Source organism: Dasypus novemcinctus, chromosome 1 (assembly GCF_030445035.2).
Source record: "Dasypus novemcinctus isolate mDasNov1 chromosome 1, mDasNov1.1.hap2, whole genome shotgun sequence".
Taxonomy (NCBI): domain Eukaryota; kingdom Metazoa; phylum Chordata; class Mammalia; order Cingulata; family Dasypodidae; genus Dasypus; species Dasypus novemcinctus.
The window spans coordinates 137,629,643-137,651,730 of record NC_080673.1 but is presented as its reverse complement, the minus strand read 5'-3'; the positions used below and the strand labels follow the sequence as shown (position 1 = coordinate 137,651,730).

Below are 22,088 nucleotides of genomic sequence, written 5' to 3'. Positions count from 1 at the left end.
ACATAAAAAGAAATGGAGGCATAAGAGGCTTAGTTTCTATAATGAACACATTCAAAATGAGGTAAAAAGACATTCATAAGCATTTAAAACATCTATTGAGGTTACCATTCTCTCAATTTGATGACTCCTTTCTACAAACTCCCTTGAGGTTCTTATTCCATATTTTTCTTTGTATTTGATATTTGTGACTTTAAAGGAAGCAAGGTAATAAAAAGATTTATCATCTGAAAGGCAAAATAAACAAAAGATCAATGGTTAAATTTAATGAGATCCTTTTCCCTCACTCCAGAGAAATAGGCTCACTGGAAGGTAGTTTATTTTTACTTACAAAAATTATTAAAGAATAAATTTTAATACTTGATACTTTCATAATTACAGCCAAATAAAATGGCAAGTCTAGGCCCCAAAATATACTTTCAGGATACTCCAATATTGGAAATTTTAAAAAGCAATTACGGAAAGTCATGTAAAAATGACAAATTCTTCAAAGAATTACTAACATAGATATATCATACCTAAATTGCATTATGAGAATACATTGAACAGTCTACAATTTTTCAAAGCAAAACCTTCTTTTGGAGTCTTGTAGAAGTACAATTAATTTTAATACATATCCAAGTACTTTTAAAAATTTTAAATAGTGAGATTTCTGGTTAAATGGTGGATTAGGGACACAGGACTCACTTTCTCTACCAGAAAAATAGGTATAAGACAGGTAGAAACAGTCTGGAAAAAATGTTCTAGGGTTAGGACACCAGGGAAGGCTGGACACAATTCAGAAGAGGGAGGGGAAAAGGAAATGAATCTCTACGGCAAAACTGTGGTTAAAGCTTCAGCTGCTGGTGTCTTTATCCCATCATCAGAGGAGGTAGCTTTGAATTCTTAGGCCTCTGGCTGGCAGCTATAGACAAAGGGAGCAGTAGGGATCTACCTCCCCAAGAAAGGGGACAAAGAGGGACACAGCCTAAGGCTGATTCAGCTTTTGGCCAACAAATTTGGTCTCCAGTGTCCCACAAGGCTTCTAGGCTGGGTGGGGCCATCCCATTGTTTGCTTTGAAAGCTGGCAAGGGATGAAAGAAATCCAACTCTCACAAACACCCTCCTTACTGACTTGGACTAGTTATTGAGGATGCAGAAGGGAATTGGAATTATTTCCTACCCAGGAAAAGGACAGGGCTGCCAACAAAGGTTGGAGAATAGCCTCTGCAAAAGTTTGATCAGGGAGAGTCTGAATACCCTGAGGCAGGATCCTCTGTTGCACTGTTGCAGTCGGTAGTACAATGAACACAATCTGACCAAGGTTTGAATTGAGAGGGTTTCCAAAGAGCATCATCTGCTGGTAACCAAGGAAGTGCATGTGAGGAAATTAAAAGTAATTAAGAAAGGCTTTTTCTGGCCTTTACAGCCTACCTCTTAAAGGCCCTTGAAAGTGGGTCTGCAACCCATTACTGGGTCCATGACCCAGATTTGATCAACTAAACAGGGACAATCCTAAAGACCTAGAACAAAAGAATCAAAGAACGGCAGTAACACACCCCCTCCTGCTACTAAATCCCTATGCAAGGGAGAGAAATTAAGCATCAGAGCAAATTCACCACCATAATTAGATGCCTACACATCAGCAAAAAATTACAAGCCATACTAAAACAATGGAAGAAATGACCTAAGCAAAGGAATATATCAAAACCCCAGGTGAGTCAAAAGCATTTGAGACAACTAATCAACAAGGTTCATATAAATCTCCTAAATTAAATCAATGAGTTAAAGACAATATGGTTAATAAGAATTTGAAAACCTGAATAGAAAAATAACAGAGCTTATGGGAATGCGAGACAAAATAGGTGAGATAAAAAACATTAGAGGGAGCATTCTCAGGACTTGGGAATTGCCCTGAATGATACTGCAGTGACAGATACAGGCCATTATATATCTTGCCAAAACCTACTAAATTGTGTGGGATAGAGTGTAAACAACAATATAAACTATAATCCATGCTTAGTGACAGTGCTCCAAAATGTGTTCATCAATTTTAACGAATGTACCACACTAATGAAGGATGTTATTAATGTAGTAAAATGTGGTAAGGGTAGGGAGTGGGGCATATGGGAATCCCCTATGTTTTCTTTGTAACATTTATGTTATCTAAGTATCTTTTTAAAAATTTACTAGACATGTACAGTTATCTTGAGAGTGTGGTACTGACATAAAGATAGACATATAAATCAATGGTACATTTTGGGAGTCCAGAAATAAATATTTATATTTATATAAAAAAATAGAGTCATATAACAACAGACTCTAAATGAGAGAAGAAAGAATAAATGATGCAGAAGACAGAAAAGCTGAGATGAAAGAGAGACAAGAACACAGAGAAAAGAATTCAAAAAACTGAGCAGGGGTTTAGAGAGTTGAATAACATGAAGTGTAACAATACACATTTCTTGAGAGTTCCAGAAGAAGAAGAGCAAGGAAGAAGGGGTAGAAAGAGAGTTTGAGGAAATAATAACTGAAAATTTTCCCACTCTTATGAAAGAAATGAGTTTACATGTCCAAGAAGTATAGTGTACCCCAATCAGAATAAATTCAAATAGACTTATTCAAGGCACATACTATTCAGATTGTCAAATGCCAAATACAAAGAGAAAATTCTGAGAACAGCAAGGGAGAAGCAAAGTATCACATACAAGGGACACCCTGTAAGACTTAGTTTGGATTTCTCATCAGAAACCATAGAGGTGAGAAGACATGATACAATTAAGACATGGAAAGAAAAAATCTGCTGGCCAAGAATTCTTTATCCAGAAAAATTATCCTTCAAATATGAAGGTGAGTTTGAAATACCCACAAATACACAGAAACTAAGAGAATTCATAGAAAAGAACCCACCTTTGCAGGAAGTATTAAAGGGAGCCTTACAGTCAAAAAGGAAAAGACACAGCAGAGGAGAGGCTTGGAGGAGAGTATAGAAGGTTAGACTAGGAGAAAGGAAAATCAAAGAGTAAAAGACAGACAAAAATAATATATGACATATGTAAGCCAAAGAATAAAATGATGGAAGTAATGCATTTACAAGAATATCATTGAATGTGAATGGATTAAACTTCCCATAGAAAGATATAGCTGGCAGAATGGATAAAAAACATGAGCCCTCTATATGCTGTTTACAAGAGACTCACCTTAGACCAAGGGATACAAATTGGATGAAAGTGAAAGGTTGGAAAAAGATACTCCACATAAACATTAACCAAAACAGAGCAAGAGTAGCCATACTAATATTGGACAAAACAGACTTTAAATGCAAAAAAGTTATGGGAGATACAGGAGGTCATTATATATTAATAAAAGGGAAAATCCACCAGAAAGAAATAACAGTCAAAATTATCTATGCATCTAATCAGGGTACCCCAAAACACATGAAGCAAATTCTGGCAAAACTGAAGGGAGAAATAGACAACTCTATGTTAATATTTGGAGACTTCAACACATTGAGGAAGACCATTGAGGAAACAGAGAAACTGAACAATATGATTAACAATCTAGAAACAACAGACATGTACAGAATGTTCCATCCTAAATAAGTGGGCTATGTATTCTTCTCAAGTGCTCAAGGGTCACTCCTCAGGATAAGCCACATGTTAGGTCATGGAGAAGGTCTCAAAAAATACAGAAAGATTTAAATTATACAAAATACCTGTAGCAGTTTGAAATTATTTATGAATTCCAAAAAGAAATATAGATTATGTTTGTAAACTAGTTGGTTCCTTTGGCATGATAACCCTTTGATTGTATTAGATTCATCTGTGGCATCTGATAAATTATGTTAAGATTAGGGCTCTTATTCAGCCATGTCATTAGAGCGCAACTCAGCATTGAGTCCCAGCCCTCTTGGGTTGATAAAACAAACTTCTCACATGGAAGTAGATACACAGAAGCAGGAAGAGAGAGTGTTCCATAGACATGGCCTTGGGAAGAGGGATGAGACTGAAAGTCTCATTTGAAGAGAAAAGAGCAAGAGAGCAACTAGCCTGGGAAGAGTGATGAACCTTATGCCTGGCTACAACTGAGATAAGAAGAAGCTGGGACCATGGAACCTTAAGAAGAAGGAAGAAGGCTGAACCCTTGCAGTCATCATCCTCCATCTTGCATCAATACACAGCAAATGACTTTGGGTGAGAAAGTACCTCCTATGATACCTTGAATTGGATTCTTTAGGGCCTGGTAATTGTAAGCTCTATCCCAAATAAACACCCTTTATAAAAGCCAACAGAGTTCTGGTACATTGCATCAGCACCCTTTTGACTGACTAATACAGCAACTTCTCAGATCATAACAGAATGAAACTGGAAAGTAATAATAGACAGGAAAAGGGAAAAATTCACAAAATTGTGGAGGCTAAACAGCACACTCTTAAATAATCAGTGGGTCAAAGAAGAAATTGTAAGTGAAACTAATAAAGATGTTGAGACAAATGAAAACTAGAACATAACTTATCAAAACTTATGGGATACAGCAAAGGCAGTCTTGAGAGTGAAATCTAGAGCCTCTTCACTTACACTAAAAAAGAAGGAAGCACTAAAAGCAAAGATCTAACTAAACAACTGGAGAAACTGGAGAGAAAAAGAACACAAAACCATTCCCAAAGCATACACAAGGGAAGAAATAATAAAGACTAGAGAAAATATAAATGAAATTAAGAACAAAAAACAATAGAGAAAATCAAAAAACCAAAAGCTGGTGTCCATCAACTGATTAATGGATAAACAAACTATTGTGTACAAACATGATGGAATATTACACAGCTGTAAGAAGAAAAGAAGTCGTGAAGCATATGACAGCATGGATGAACTTGGAGGACATTATGTTGAGTGAAGCAAATCAGGCACAAAAGAACAAACACTGTATTATTGTACCACTATGAACTAAATATATTGTGTAATCTCATGGAGTTAATAACTTGAATACAGGTCACCAGAAATAGAATGAGGTTAGAGAATGGAAAGCTAAGGGTTAATCTGTCAAGAATTAGTAAAAAGGTTGTTTAAAAATCTTTGGAAATGAATAGAAATGGTGAAAGAATATCATAGTGTTTGTAACTAGCAGTGCTATTATATGGATATGACAGTGGCTAAAAGGGAAAGACTAAGGACATGTACATTACTAGAAGAAAAGCTAAAAAATGTAACATAGTACTGTGTAACATACTATGTGAAATCTCATGTAAAATAAGAATATGGGGGAGTGGATGTGACTCAAGCAATTGAGCTCCTGTCTACCATATGGGAGGTCCAGGGTTCAATACCCAGGGCCTCCTGGTGAATGCAAGCTGGCCTGTGTGGCGAGCTGGCCCATGTGGAGTGCTGGCCCATGCAGAGAGCTGACACAGCAAGATGACGAAACAAAAAGAGACACAGATGAAAGACAGTAAGAGATACCGCAGACCAGGGAGCTGAGGTGGCGCAAGAGAATAATTGCCTCTCTCCCACTCCAAAAGTCCCAGGATTGGTTCCCAGAGCTGCCTAATGAGAATACAAGCAGACACAGAAGAACACACCACACCACGAATGGACACAAAGAGCAGACAATGGAGGTATTTATTTATTTTATAAATAAAATAAATCTTAAAAAATAAAAGAAATATGAATATGAATAATACTGCATATATAAGACTTTTTACAAAATATAAATACAAATAACCTAGTGAGATGGAAGCAGAATAGCAGCAATCTACAGCAGGGGAAGCATAGAGAGATTGAAAGGTGATGAGATTTTTTTTGTCTTTTTGCTTTATTATTATTGTTATTAGAGTAAGGGAAATGTTGTAATAATAATTGAAGTGATAAAAGCACAACAATGTGATTATACTAAATACCACTGATTGTACACTTTGGAAGGATAATAGGTTTATAATATATATCAATAAAATTGATTTGTTTGAAAAAATGTAAGCTATGTATTATATAATAATTTCATTAGCCACAATACTAATTGCATTTCAGTAGTTTAAAATTTTTATTAATAAATAATACCTATCATTTATCAAATTTTCATTATATCCTGATCATATAATAGTTGCCATTTATTGAGTCATTATTTACTAGATTCATTTCACCAATGACATAATTGAATATTAAATGAATTTTTATATAAGATCAAATAGAAAGTTGTTGTAGAAATCCAATTTAATAATGACTAATAATTGCGAGAAATTACTATTTACCATGTGCTGTGTTAAACACAAACAGACCATCTAATTTAATCTTCACAACAAATCCCTAACTGAAAATAATTCTACACTTCTTTAAATAAGAGGACTGAAGCTTGAAGCAGAAAGTAACTTGCCAAATATTACAACCAATACATGGTGGACCTGAGGTTAAAATCAAGGCCTATAAGACTAAATGTCATTGGAGTATATATGCCCTCACATTGCTGAAAGTAGAGCCATTCCTGAAGAATGGGAAGATAAATGATGGTGTTCTAGTGCAGATTTTACTCTTTAGGAACCAAACCTTTAAAATAGCTTCCTAAAACTGGGTTTCTGAATTTTGTGCAAATATAATTATAAAGACTAAATTCTTCAAAATATTTCATGCAACTCTTTATAAAACAGACTTTTGTATCCCCTAACAAAAGATGTAATAAATAAGGCTGAAAAAAAATTAATCTGGGTCATGAAAATATTCCTTGAAAAAAATGATTAAATATATAATTTCAGTATCTAAAGAAAGATAATTTGCAAACTCAATTTATGACTTTTTCTAGTTAACGCTAAGTTTCATATGGATGATGGTGGTGGTTGTGATTTTATTTATTAATCTTAGAAGAGCCTTGACTTAGCTTTGGAGATATTATCTTTAAATTGTATTTCCCCAAACCACAATAACATAAAAGCCATATATAGGATCGTTAATATATGGATAGGTGCTCAACATCATTGGTAATCAGATTAAAATAGAAAGGATACACTATACACCTACACAAAATTAGTAAAAGTATAAAGGTATGGCAATAACAAATGTTGGTGATGTTATGGAGTAAAGGGAAATTCCATACCATGCTGGGAGGAGTTCAAGTGGGTACAACCACTTTAGAACAGTTTGGCTTTTTCTGTAAAGTAAAAACCACATGTCCAATGGCTCAGCAATTCTACATCTACATAACTTCCCTAAAAAAACTCTCTCATAGGTGTTTCAAGATCTATGTATAAGAATGTTCATAGCAACTTTGTTTTTATAGCTAAAACCTGGGACAAATGTCCATGAACATTCAAATAGACACACTATGGCATTTTATGTAATAATGTGTTGAAAAGAAGCAGACTAAAGCTACTCACAATAATGTGGATGATCCCTGCAACAAGGTCTATGGTTAACCATTGCACAGAAATCCCTCATATTCTGCTTCACATTATTGCACTTTGCGGATACTGCATTTTTTACTAATTGAAGTTTTGTGGCATATCTGCAGCAAGCAAGTCTACTGGCACCATTTTTTAAATAGCATGATCTCACTTTGTGTCTATCACATTTTGGTAATTTTCACCATATTTCAAGTTTTTCCACATTATTATATCTGTTATGGTGATCTGTGATCAATGATCATTGATGTTACTATTGTAATACATTTGGGATACCGTGAAACACCCATATAAGGTGATTAACTTAATCTATAAATGTTGTCCGTGTTCTGACTGCTGTCTCTTTTCCTCTCCTTAAGTTACCCTATTTCCTGAGATACTGTGCTGAAATTAGGCAGGTTAATAACCCTGCAATGGCCTCCAAGTGTTCAAGTGAAAGGAAGTGTCCCATGTTGCTCACTTTAAATAAAAAACTAGAAATGATTAAGCTTAGTGAGGAAGGCATGTAGAAAACTATGAGAAGCCAAAAGCTAGGCCTCTTCCACAGTTAGCTAAGATGTGAAAGCAAAGGAAAGGTTCTCGAACTAAATGAAAACTGCTACTCCAGTGAACACATAAATGGTAAGAAAGCAAAACAACCTTATTGCTAATATGGAGAAGTTTTAGTGGTCTGTATAGAAGATCAAACCAACTGCAACATTCCCTTCAGCCAAAGTATATCCAGAGCAGGTCCCTAACTCTCTTCAATTCTATGGTAGCTGAGAGTGGTGAAGAAGATGCTGAAGAAAAGTTTGAAGCTAGCAGAGATTGGTTCATGAGGTTTAAGGAATAAAGTTGTCTCTACAACATCAAAGTGCACGGAGAAGCAATAAGCACAGATGTAGAAGCTACAACAAGTTATCCAGAAAACCTAGCTAAGATAATTGATGAAGGTGGCTATACTAAATAAGAGATTCTCAATATAGCAAAACAGCCTCTACTGGAAGAAGATGCCTTTTAGGAATGTCATAGCTAAGGAGGGTAAGTCAATGCCTGGCTTCAAAGTTTCAAAGGACAAGCTGACTCTCTTGTTAGGGGCTAATGCACCTGGTGGCTTTAAGTTGAAGTAAATGTGCATTTACCATTCTGAAAATCCTAGGGCCCTTAAGAATGATTTTAAATCTACTCTGCTTATGCTCTATAAATGAAACAGCAAAGCTTAGGTGGCAGTACATCTTTTTACAACATGGTTGGGTGAATATTTTAAGCCCACTATTGAAAACTATGCTCAGATAAAAACATTTCTTTCAAATTCTTACTGCTCACAGACAATGCACCTGGACACCCAAGAGCTTTGATGGAGATGTACAATGAGGTGAATGTTGTTTTCATACCTACTGTTAATACAGCCAAAGGGGTGCTGATGCAAAATATCAGAAATTGTTTGGCTTTTATAAAGGGTATTTATTTGGGGTAGGGGCTTAAAGATACTAGGCCATAAAGCATAATTATTTCCCTCACCAAAGTCTATTTTCAAGTGGTGGAGCAAAATAACTGCCGACATCTGTGAGGGTTCAGGCTTTGTGATTTCCTCTCTTCCCTCGTCTTGTTTCTCTCAGGGTACAAGATTCCTTTCTTCCCAGGGTTTGCTTCTTCCTGGGCTCAGGGTTCCACTCTTCCTGTGTGAGCTTACTTCCCAGTACTCCAGCTTAAGTTTTTAGCATCAAACTCCAACATCAAAACTCCAATATCAGAAATTCTCAACTCTGCCCTTTGCCATGCCCCTTGGTGGGTGGGGACTCAATGCCCTAATCATAACTCAATCATGCCCAGGTACAGATCAGATTACAAACATAATCCAATATCTATTTTTGGAATCATAACCATATCAAACTGCTACACCTGTGAACACAGCATCCATTCTGCAGCCCACAAATCAAGAAATAATTTTGATTTTCAAGTCTTCTGATTTAAGAAATATATTTTATAAGGCTATAGCTGACATAGAGAATGATTACTCTGATGGATCTGGGCAAAGTAAACTGAAAACCTTCTGGACAGGATTCACCAATCTAAATGTCTTTATGAACATTAATGATTCATTGGAGGAGGCCAAACTATTAGCATTCACAGGAGTTTGGAAGAAGTTGATTAGTTTGAGGGATTCAAGATGTCAGTGGAGGAAGTAACTGCAAATGTGGCAGAACTGGCAAGAGAACTAGAATTAGAAGTAGGTCCTGAAGATGTGAATGAATTATTGCAATATCATGTTAAAGCTTGAATGAATGAGGAGTTGTTTCTTATTCAAATGCTTTCTTGAAATGGAGTCTACTCTGGGTGAAGATGTTCTGAAAATTATTGAAATGAAAACAAAGGATTTAGAATATCCCATCAACTTAGTTGAGGGGTGTGAGAGGATTGACTAAAATTTTGAAAGAAGTTCTACTCTGGATAAAATGCCATCCAGCAGCATAAAATGCTATTGTGAAACCTCTTGTGAAAGGAATCATTCACCCATGTGGCAAACTCATTGTTGTCTTATTTTAAGAACTTACTACTGTCATTCCAATCTTCAGCAACCACCACCCTGATCAGTCAGAATCTATCAACATCAAGGCAAGACCCTCCACCAGCAAAAAGATTATAACTCACTGACTCTGAGATGATTTTTAGCATTTTTTTAGCAATAAAGTATGTTTTAATTAAGGTATGCACATTGTTTTTTAGAAAAAGCGCTATTGCACACTTGATAGACTAATGTATAGAGTGAACACTTGTTTATACACTGAGAAAGTAAAAATATCCCTTAATTGTGATATTTGCTTATTGTTGTGGTCTGAAATTAAATACAAAATATCTTCTACATATGCTTGTATTAGTTTTCCAATTAGTTTCACATTACCATAAATTTAGTGGCTTAAAACAACCCTGAAGGATCAGAACTCTGAAATGAGTTTTTCAGGAAATAAGGTGTTTGCAGGGCTGGTCCCTTAGGAAGCTCAAGGGGAAATTCTGCTTTCTCACCTTTCAAGCCTCTGGAGACTGTTCTCCATCCTTGACCCATGACCTGACATCATATCTTTATTTTCTTCCCCTATTTCCCTTGTGATCCTTTGAGCTTCTTGCCTTCTTCTTATAAGTACCCTTGTCATTACATTTAGGTTTAGAACCACTCAAATAATCTACAAAAATCTCCTCTTCTCAAACACCCTAATTTAATCACATCTGCAAAGACCTTTTTGCCATATGAGTTAAGATTCACAGATTCTGGAGATTTAGATGTGGAAATCTTTAAGGACGTTTTTCAGCCTTCCACAACCTTAAGGGACTCTAAGAAAATTCTTTTTTTTTTTTTTTTGACATTGTAGCAGTTTGATATTATTGATGAATTTCAATAAGAAATATTGGATTATGTTTGTAAACTAGTCTTTTCCTCTGAGCATGATTAAATTATGATTAAGGCTTTGATTGGGCCAAGTAAGTAGGACTCACAGAGAAAACAACATGGCCAAAGAGTTAATTGGAGCTTTGAGCTGTAGCCTGGGAAGTAAGCACACAGAGGAGCAGAGCAGCTGAGCCTGGAGAGAATCTAGCCTCCGGGAGAGAGACAGAGCCATTCGCCTGATGGTCTGCAGTTGGCCTCATGGAGAGAGCAAATTAGCCAAGCCCAGAGAGCAACAAGCCCTGGGAAGAGAGGAACCCAGGAAGCCTGAACTCTTGGCAGATGTTGGCAGCCATCTTTCTCCAACAAATGGCAACAGACTTTGATGAGGGAGGTAACTTGCACTTTATGGCCTGGTAACTATAAGCTTCTACCCCAAATAAATATCATTTATAAACGCCAACTGACTTCTGGTATTTTGCATCAGCACCCCTTTGACTGACTAATACAGGCATTATACTATTATTTCTTCATTTTTTCTCTTATGAAAAACTGCAGCACCGGGGTGTGGGGAGCATTTTTAAAAACAAACCCACTTCATTACATATAGCATAAAGAAGATATTAATAAGAAAGCTAAAAACTGCAGATGATAACTTGTTTATGCTTTTATTTTATGGGTGTGTAAGAAATGGATATTATCATTTTCCAAATGAAGTGAGTAAGGAGATAGGAGTATTGGGCAATATTTTACCTATTGCTGAAAGGTCCTTCAAGTGTGGTGTCTTGTTTTGAGTGATATGATTTCTTAAAATTTTAGATAAAGTCACAGTCACATGTGATCTCAAATATAATTACCAAAAACAAAGGTAAATGGATTTTTTTTAAGTAAATGTCTTTTGATTTGGTTTAAGTGTGTTACTGACTATTCATTTGTGCTTATAATTAGGAAGTAAATTTGAGTTTTCTTCTCTTAGTCACAAAACCATTTGTTTTTCCTTCAAAAATAATGCTTGATTCTTTTGCCTTTTAAAGGTATATCTTTCTGGTAACCTTTATCATATCATCAGATTTTAGGAGGATAATTCATTAATACTTTGATTTGGAGAAAAATTATAGTAAATTTAGCAGTTTTGATTATTCTGAAGATAATCCTTTCATACTTTGTTTTTTAGTGTGTGTTTTTTTCAGATGGGCTATCCATATAATGTATATGGCAAGCCTCACTGGGTGGAAATATGCAACACAGTGCTCAGTGCTGGACTGTATAATAATTTAACATCAATAAAAGATAAGTAATTAAAATGTTAATATCCTGTAAATATTTTTTATACAGCAGAGAATATCAAGATATTAAGTCATGCAGTACTTAGGCAATGGAAATGTGACCTGGATACTTACCTTCAACAACAAAATGAGTAACAATACCAATAGCAATTCCTATAATTGCTGCAATTGCTAATGTGAAAAGAGCTAGCCGAATAGGGTCCCAAAACTGCTGTCTTCTTTGATATTCAACTTTTGGGTATTCAACTTCTGAAAATTCAACTGGTCTGTGATAATTGAAACAAAAAGTAAGACAGTAAAAATTTATGAGTCTACTCTCTGTTCATTTACTATGTTCCTCTTAGAAAATAGTTTACACTGCTAAATAATAGTAGGATATTTAGATCCAGAAAAGAACAAGAAGCTTTAATTTGCATCACCATCTCCCATACCAGAATCAAGGCACAACTTTTCATTAAAGATCTAATAATTTTAAAATTCAAATGAGTATATCTTTTAGTGAATTTGTTTGGGATTTTGACAGTTTGGAAGTTGGGGAGTGAAATATCAAGACTCACTTAATTAATGTTAATTAAAATAACATTTTCATGTCAGTAAAATAAGGGAATTCTTAGCAATAAACTTAAATCATAGTCGCATCAGTTTTCCTTGACTAAAATTAAAAGGTTTTAATATGACTATTTTTGAATGATGTTAAAAATTTCTTAAAGTCTTTATTTAAAACTGACAACATTTCTTTGAAGACATGGTTTCTTTGCATCTTGTTAGCATCTCCCAGTGAAATGATGAATTGTGAATTGTACTTATTAAGAATAAGCCCTGAAACCCTATAAACACCTTCATTTCCACTGGACTCTTACCTGTACCCACTCCTGCCTACTTTTTCCAAAATATCTTGTCATTTTTTTTTTCACAACTTGAAAGTTGGCATTTATTTATTTTATCTTCTGAATCCCCAAATAGAATCCAATATTGTGGCATACTGCAAGTGAAACACTTTTGTAAAAGTTTTAATGCTTTTAGGTAATAAGTCTGTATTGTAAACCTTGTTTCTTTAAACAAGATAACTCTTAAATAGTGCCTATTTCATGATAATAACATTTCAGAAACTGTTCTACATCCCTAGAGCCAAAAGATTTTAAGATACCTTAAAAAGTGAAACGGACATAAAAACAAGTGATTAATATATAGTGTGAAAGCTGTCAAAGTAAAAGTTTGTACAAGTAGAAAAAGTAGTTAATATGAGTTGGGTCTGTGAGTATCAGAAGATTTTACCAAGAAGGTGACATGATTAAAATTTTGAGGAATAAAAGTTATCCAGCTAGAAAAAAAGAGAAAAGGATAGAGTGAATAATATATAGTATGGGGATGGCGTTGGTGGTGGTGTGCGTGTGTGTGGGGCGTGGGTTAGATGTGTGAAACAGCACTCATTACTCAGTAATTACTACTGGCAATAAAATATAAAGAATAAAAATATAAGTAAAATATGGCGTATGCCTCCAAAAGGTTATGGTTTGCCAAAGTATGTTCAAGATTTGCAAATAGTTCCCAGCACTGCTAGACAGGAAGGAGGATATGGTAAGGCAGATTTGATGGGCCAGCTCAGGCAGAGTCACATAAACCAAAGTGAAGAGCTTGAAATTTGCCTTGCAGAGGAGATGGAGCCAATAAAAGTTATAATTAGACTAAGAATTTAGAATAATCACAGGGGTGTGAAATAGGATGGTGACAAGAGCAAGATTGCAGGCACTGAGACCAGCTTAGAGGTCATTGTGAAACTCCCAGAGAGACATTAGGAGGGATGGATATAGTTCTCATCCTAGAGCTTTGTTGAGTGATTGATTTGATGTGATTAATGCCTTCTTTGTTTTGATGTCCATACAAATGATTTAGAAGATGAGGATCACAAGAATAAGAGAAGGTGTTTCCAATAGATAATGATATAAAAAAAAGAGCAATTTGCTGTCCTTACACTTGGTTCTGATTTTCAAATGGAAAGTCTGCTTTATGCCCTTTTACTTTGACTCATTTTATATTAGTTGTGTCACTAATATCTGTTCATATGGTTTTTAATAAAAGCAACTGCCAAGATGGGAGCCACACACATAAAAAGCAAAACTATAAAGGTACTAATGTGTTATGTGTAATGCCTTCCTCTTTACCCATAATTGAAGCTGCCACTTCCAAAGTCTACAATAGGAATTTTTGATTATTTAGTATGTGGGTATTTTGTTTATTCTAAATTTTAAATTCTCATTCCCTCATTTGCTAAATTTTGTCCATTTCATTACTTCATCTTGATTCTTATAAGAAGCAAGAAATGACAAGGATAAAATTTTGTCAGATTTATGGGGATGGTATCCAATTCTCATCCATGAAACTACATCACAGTAAAGGAGACTTTTTAACAATTATAGACATATTTAATTATAAAATGTGTTTCTTCTGTCTGGTGATGAGCTATTGTCAGTCTGGTGTTAACTTTATGTCTCTGATTCTAAGAAGTCCTCCTTTCTTAAATTAATATCACCCAAATCTCAAGGATGTTGTGAGGATTAAAGTAAAAGTTATATATGAAAGTATTCCTTAATTCCTAAAGAATTATATGAATAGTTCTTTCTGAAACCATAAGCTTATTTGAGAAAAAGAGTAGATTTTATGACTTTGTATCTAACTGTGACACTTAAGCATAATTTCCTGACATAAATGTTGCTCTTTGAATGAAGGAAGGAATGAGGAAATCAAGATGAATGAATGAAACAAATTAAGTCTAGACCCTAGACCCCCCAAAATTGTTTGCATATAAAGACTAAAGAATTTTAAAATTCAAGAGTTATTTATTATATAACTATTATTTCTTAAATATCTACCCTGTTTGGGGCACTGATAGGTGCTGAACATACAGTGAATAAAGATACAAATACATGGTCCCTCTGAGAAGGCGACATTTATACTAAGACATGAAGAATGAGAAGAAACCTGCCGCATGTGAAATATTGGAAGTCTATTTCCAGCTAAAGGTATGTGTGTGAAGTGCCTACAGTGGAAAATAACTGACCTGATGGATGAACTAGCCTTTGGGAAAAAAATCACAGAAAAGCAGTGAACATTTCCCAGCTTGATATTTTGTTTTTAATGAGATGTATTTCAGTTGCTGTAGCAGAACAAATTCCTTCTATGCTCCCTCAGCTCCCATTCCCACTTAACACTTCTTGAGTCTAAAAAAGTGCTGTTTCATTCTTATGACTTAATCCATCTAGAAAAAGCAGACCAATGACCTTTCCATAGTCAGGAAAAAAGCTCGGTCTCATATCTCTCTCTCTAGACAGTCTCCAAATATTCTGATTGAAAGACCAAACATAACCTATAACATCCTCCACAAAAGTGCTACCTGAGTAGATTGGCATTTAAGTCTAGAGTTATGCCCTTTTATAGAGGTAAGCTCTTTGATGATAAGCACCCTAATCATACCTAAATAAATAGTTGAGAAAGCTTGCCTTCTCCACATAACTAGTTGTAATGAACTTTATGATCAGTAATATCAAAGTTGGCTGATGATGGGACATACGACAATCACTTATTAGATAGGGACTAGAGATAATTCGATCTTGACCTGTTAAGAGGTTATATTTTAAAATATTGGAGTAATCAAAATAGAGTTTCTTTTAAAGGATTTTTCTTAAAATAGAGGCTTTACATCAAATTAGTTTTCTAACCAGTGCGGTTTAAGCAAAAGTATGCAGAAATAGGGTACCTTCATTATATATTTGTGTATCAAATGGCATGAGTGGTATTAAGTTCTCATCTAGGCACAATGATTTAAGACAAAGCCCAGCCCACCATGTCTTAGGTTAATGTTTTAGATTATTATTGACTTTAATGTGAATTTCTATGGAATAAAGTTGTTCAAAATCCAACAAAATATTATTATTTGTTGTGATAGAAATAGACAGGAAAATGTACAGTATTTTTGACCAGAATAAAAAAGTAATGAATTATAAATAAGTCATGGCCTTGAATAAAAGGGAAAAACGGCAAAGACAAATGAGTTTATATGGCTAAGAGTCTTCAAAAAGGAGTCGGGAGATCATCAGAAGGACACCAGAGACAGCCAAAGTAGATACAATCCCACGTTCTCCTGAGGGCTATGGAGACCCACAGGTTCTATGGTTATGGCAGATGGCTCTGGAGTTCAGTGCCATGTCAGTGGGCCCTACTTTGGAATTTGTGTTCCTGAGCGTGATGGAGTTGGACTCAGATGTGACCTTTCTACACATGTCTCTTCTTTCCCTTTTACTGAACCAGTGGTTGGTGCTAGGGTTGATGTATACTCAGGAGACTTGAATCTCTGGACTGTCTATGTGCCAGCTGAGCCCTGAGCCTCAGCAGAGTTGCAACTCCTATCCTCTGGTTCATTGCACTTGCCCAGGTCAGCCAACAGGCAGGTGAAGGTGGTCAACCACCACACCAGGGAACCAAGAGGGCCTACAACAGCAAGCAGAATTGTATCCATCATCCATGTGAAATCTAAGCCCCCTCTCAATATAGAGGTGGAGTGGACATCACCATCTCAGGGTTCCCAGAATGGAGGAATAAAATATGGAGTAGAGTGGACTTAACAATATTCTACTATGGAACTATTGTGACTAGTAATGGAAGAAATTGTAGCATTGATGTAGAGAAATGGCCATGGTAATTGCTGAGAGCAGAGAAAGGGAAGAAGAGGTGATGTGGGGGTATTTTGGGGACTTGGAGTTGTTCTAAATGATATTGGAGGGACAGATACTGAACATTATATATCCTGCCATAATCCACTGAATGTACTGAGGGAGAGTGTAAACTACAATGTAAACTATTATCCATGTGGTGCAGTAGTGCTCCAAAACATATTCACCAAATGCAATGAAGGTGCCACAATGATGAAAGAGGTTGTTGATGTGGGAGGAGTGGGGTGTGGGGTGTGGGGTGTGGGGGCTATATAGGAACTTCTTATATTTTTTGAATGTAACATTTTTTGTGATCTATGTATCTTCAAAAAATACAATTAAAAAATTGATGAGGGTAGAGAGGTGGAGAGTGGGGTATATGGGAACCTCTTATGTTTTTTACTGTAACATTTTGTATTATCTATTAAATTTTTAAAAAATAATTAAAAAACAAAATATGAAAAATAAAATAAATAAAATAAAATTTGACTTTCATAAGTAAATAAATCAGTCAGTCAGTCATGGGATCAAGGTAAGTAAGATAGTCTCCTGATGCCCAAATTATTTTTTTCTAGACTTCTCAAAGTTAATCCATCTGTACCCTTTTAAAGAGTTAAGTTGAAATATATGTAAGCGTGTATGATTCAGGTGGATTGTAGAAGTCCAGGAAGACACTCACACAATGAGAAAGATATTCCCATACATGAGTAAAACTTTCTTAATCACCAAACACAACTGCCAGATATTCTCTGGATGGCATTATTAGGAAGTCAGATGAAATGACTAAAAAGGGTTAAGATTTAAATTCACATTCAGAATTCTTTTCTGTCTATATTTTTTTTACCATGACTTAAACGTACTAGTAACCATTAGTCTGACACATTTATTGTATCATTGTGGCACTGTACTCTGCCTTTTTTTAACTTAATCTTTCAGTGCTTGAGTTTTTTCATTTGTAAAAGTGGAATTGGATCAGCACATCACCAAGATATGCTGACATCACTTTTCCATTTCTAGTTGGTGTGTGTGTAATTTTTCTAATATAAAAAGCATTTCTATTATTATGTAATAATTATTTCTTGGTTTAGCTTTAATGGACTATCTCAGCTTCTCTGATCTAACTATAAGTGGCTGCTCTCCAGATAATATTATAGTTGTTCTACTAAAGTTGCCAAATGTATCATTTTAAAAAACACAGTAATCCCCCAAAGAAATGGAAACTGAGTTTAAAATTAAATATACATGTATAACTTAAAGTCCTCTTTTTTAAAACCACAGTTCATATTTTATTTGTGGATACAGCGCCAAATCTTGATTCAAGCCTTGTAAATTCAGGCATTATCTTCTTTCTCTGAACTCCAACTAGGTCAGTTTATCTAGCACTTGTTCTCTCCCACAGTTTTATGTAAGTGGTTATTGGGTTCATAGTAATAATATGACAATAGATTTATTCATGTAAATGTGTCAAGTGAACTTGGAACATAGCCCAGAGTCATGTGATGATTGATCAGGTCAACAGAAGAATTGTTATATGTCCTTTTGTTACACGTCATTCAATGATATTTAAGAGCCATTTGTTGACTTCCTAGTACATGCCAAAAACTGGGTATATACAAATTTTTTAAAAATTAAAAAGACCTGATCTGTGTATTCAAGGGACACACAGTAGAGTAGAAAAATATAAAATAATAAAAACTATCATGTATTAGGAAAAATAATAGATGTGCCTAGTGTAGTGATAGGAAAATATGGAGGTTTAAGCAATGAAAGCTGTCAGAAAAAGGAGAAGTAAAGGACAGATTTCTTAGATGATGTACCAGCTGACTGCCCTTTGAAAGATAAGTTTGCTGGTCACTTAATACTCATTAAATACATCCTGCCCCTTTTACTCCTTGCATGTAAGTTAAACAACTTCTCATGATTGTGAAAGCACCTTTGTAAATAATACGACTGTGGAATATTTTTGGAAGACAAAGAGAACTCACTGACTAATAGCATTTTTCACTATTTCTTGAAAAAAATTGATAAAATTGACAAAAGCAAACAACTCACACACTTTGGACAGAGAATGACCAGTAAGAGCAAAAGAGGTTTGGGAAACAATTTTGATGTTTTAAACAAAGGGTTTTTAATCAGGGCTTGGTGCATCCCCAAGTGGTCCGTGGAAAGATTTCACAGGGTCCATGAGCTTGAATTGAAAATTCAAGAAAATACTATTCTTATGGGGACGTTTTGGTGCGGGTGTGATATATTTATTAAATAATACACAGTATGGTGTGGACTTAGTATGATTTTTATTTTGATGTAACGTGTTCTGAATGCAGTGGATAACTACCTGCAAAAAGGTTGGTAACGATGGCAGAGATGGTTTTAGGATGCTGTGAGAAAATGCAAATTTCTAAACGTTTGCCAAAAATGACTGTTTAAATAGATGTTGAACTGTGTTAGGCTATCAGGTATTGAAATTATGTTAAAGTTGTAAAATGTAATTTTGAATAATGCTAAAATTTAATTTAAAGACGTGCCAATGTTTAGTGTCATCAAACTATCAGCTGCTACATTCTGAGAAGGGGTCTGTGGTTTTCACCTGACTGGCAAAGGGATCCATGGAACAAAAAAAGTTAAGAACTCCTGTTTTAAACAGTCTAGTTTAGCTGAGTGGTAGTCTGATTTTCTTTGGGAAATCTCTTCCTATGGGAAGACCGTTGGTAATATTGAAAAATGAGTCAGGCATTTACAATGGTGGGCAGTAAAAGGGAGGAACTAATTGTTAAATGTTGCAGCATTTAAAATGATACAGATATATAAGTGGCGATGACATTGGTATTTTTATGACAAGGAAAAATTCTGTTAGGATTTGATAAGAGTTTCAAGGACAAGAAAAACAAATCACAGGATTCTGGAAAGAATTGTCCTTAGTTTCCTTCCCATAGTCTCTCCAGATATATTTTGTAAATGCCATGATGATAAGGGACTGCCAAAGCATAAAGAACTGGCAAAGTGGAGGGAAATTGGGGGAATTTCAAGTATGAGTTAGTCATCCATATTTTCTTCCTGTTAGCTGGAAATGACTGATTTGGCAGGTGATACACAAGTGCAAAGCTGTAGAATGTGGGCAGAGTTGCAAAGTATCCTGCACCTTTACTGGAATATGTAAATGTCTTTTTTTTTTCTTCTGGAAATGTTAGTCTTATGAAATTCTATTTACATAGTATAATATAATATAAAAACATATCATTTCTTATCACAATATCACAGCATTGGTGATAAAAATTTCATAAGTTTTCCAAAAATTCTTCAATTTTTTTAACCTATTTGTTCTAGATCAAGTGAAATATTTATCCTCCTTTATTGCAGAGTATTCTTCTCCCATGCTACAATACCAGGGAGATCAGCTCCACTTCTGACAGCAGCTACATGAGCAATAATATTTAGTCATTTTCTTTCTTTAAAAAATATTTCTATAGTTTTCTGTGTCCTTTAAAGACATATTGGGGTCCAGAAACTCATTTCCTGTGCAACTACAAAAGTTGGATTAGAATGATTACACTTCCCCCCTCAAGAAGACTTTATGGCAGAAAGCATGCAGTTAATAAGAACAGCACAGGGTTTTCATTTATTTGTTCATTCAACATATATTCATTGAGCATCTGTTTTCTCTCAGGCACTATTCTAGGTATTCAGGATATAGCAGTGCTGGGGTACAGTCTCTCCATTATGGACATGGTCTGTGATGGGGAAGACAAGTAGTGAACAATAAACAAATCTGTACATAAATGTAAAGTTTCAGGTAAGAAGATAGAGGATGAACAGAGGGGGTGGTGGGATATTCAATAGATAAGGTAGTCGGGGGAAACCTCTTTGCAAGGGTGATACTTAAGCCGAGACTTGAAAGAAGTGAAGGATGGAGCCATGTAGACATCTGTTACTAGCAAATGGAACAGTAAGCACAAGGTCCCTGAAGCGGGAGCAGACGTAAAGTGTTTGCAAAGAAGCAATGAGGTCAGTGTGGTCACCATGCAGTAAGCAAGTCAGAGAAGGAAGAAGAGATGTGGTCATGGACCATCAGACCATAATAAGGGCTTTTAATTTTATTCCAAGTGAGAAGGGAAGATCCTTTTAAAAGGATCACTCAGGGGACAGTACATTACAATGGTAAAGGAGGGTGGAAGCAGCAAAACTAGTTGGAAGACTACTGCAATATTTCAGGTGAGAGATGTTAGCAGCAAGAAGACTAGAAATAATTGGATTCAGAACATGCTCTGAAGGCAGAACTGACAGGATTTGCTGATGAATTGGTTGCAGGATATGTAAGAAAGAAAATAATCAAGGGTGATTCCAAGGTTTTTAGCCTGATCAGGGGATAAATGATTAAATGCCAGTGGTTTTGAAATATTTTGAAGGCAGCGAGATCCCTTTCTCGAGTTAATTCTTATATGGAACTCTAATACATAGTACAGATTTAAAACAGAACTGTTCTGGGATGGAGTGAATATATGGAATTCTATCAGTTTGTAATCTTCCCACCATGGAGACCCCTGAGACACTTCATTTGCAAGAAATAATTCTGAAGTTCACAATGAAGTACAAACTCTTTCCCATAACCCTGAAGTTCCTCCATGAAGTAGCCCTCTTCTGCCTTGTCCAGCACACAGTCCATCCTTCTCATCTCGCTCACATTCAATTCTCCAGCCTTTGCTTGAAACATTCCTTGATCTTTCAAGCCTCACCTCTATAAAGTCTTTTAAACATGAAAGACCCCTAGGCAGACTTCAACCTGTAAGGAACCAGCAGAGAGGCTATGCTTAAAGATGAACAATTTATTCTCTCTCTGTCCCAAGGCTTCAGAAGAAGTAAAAAATAAAAGGATCTAGAGAAGTTAGTCTGCTTTCTGAGAATGGTTGCAGTGTGGGGTGCAGGGATTTGAAGGACTCCTCTCTTGATTTTACTTAGGAACCAATACAGAATTACAGAATTCACAGTTAAACGTAAACTTACAATTAATCCACTTCAACCACCAATGCTAAAATCCCCTTTATTATACCACTGCCATAACGCTGTGCAGCCTATTCTTCAAACCATTCCCCCTCTACTGAGAAAGCTCTTCTCTCCTTTGAATAGCCCCAATCTTTTTTAGGCATGCCTTCCTAAAGCTTATATTCATTACACTAGCTGTAAATTTTTAGAATCATATCAAACAGACCCAATCCTTCTGTGCTATGGAATCCATTCAACAAGTTCTTATCAAATACCTACTTTGTGCCTGGCATGGTTCTAGGCTCTGGGTGTTCCTCAATGAATAAGCCAAGATCATCTTTCTCAGGTAAATTAAAATCAGATGAACATTTCCAGTTCCTTCCACCAGTTCACCAAACCTG

General features: G+C 35.5%; 1 protein-coding gene across 1 annotated transcript in view; it reads right to left on the bottom strand.

The window, feature by feature from the left end:
• The window catches only part of LOC101442383 (transmembrane serine protease 11F), a 70,771-nt gene that overhangs the window by 30,040 nt on the left and 18,643 nt on the right, over positions 1-22,088 (bottom strand). Inside the window, exons 4-5 of the mRNA XM_071212668.1 lie at positions 12,119-12,270; positions 106-224 (exon numbers count right to left, since the gene is read on the bottom strand). Of these exons, the coding sequence (XP_071068769.1) occupies positions 106-224; positions 12,119-12,270 (271 nt within the window). The remainder of the gene's footprint in view (positions 1-105; positions 225-12,118; positions 12,271-22,088) is intronic.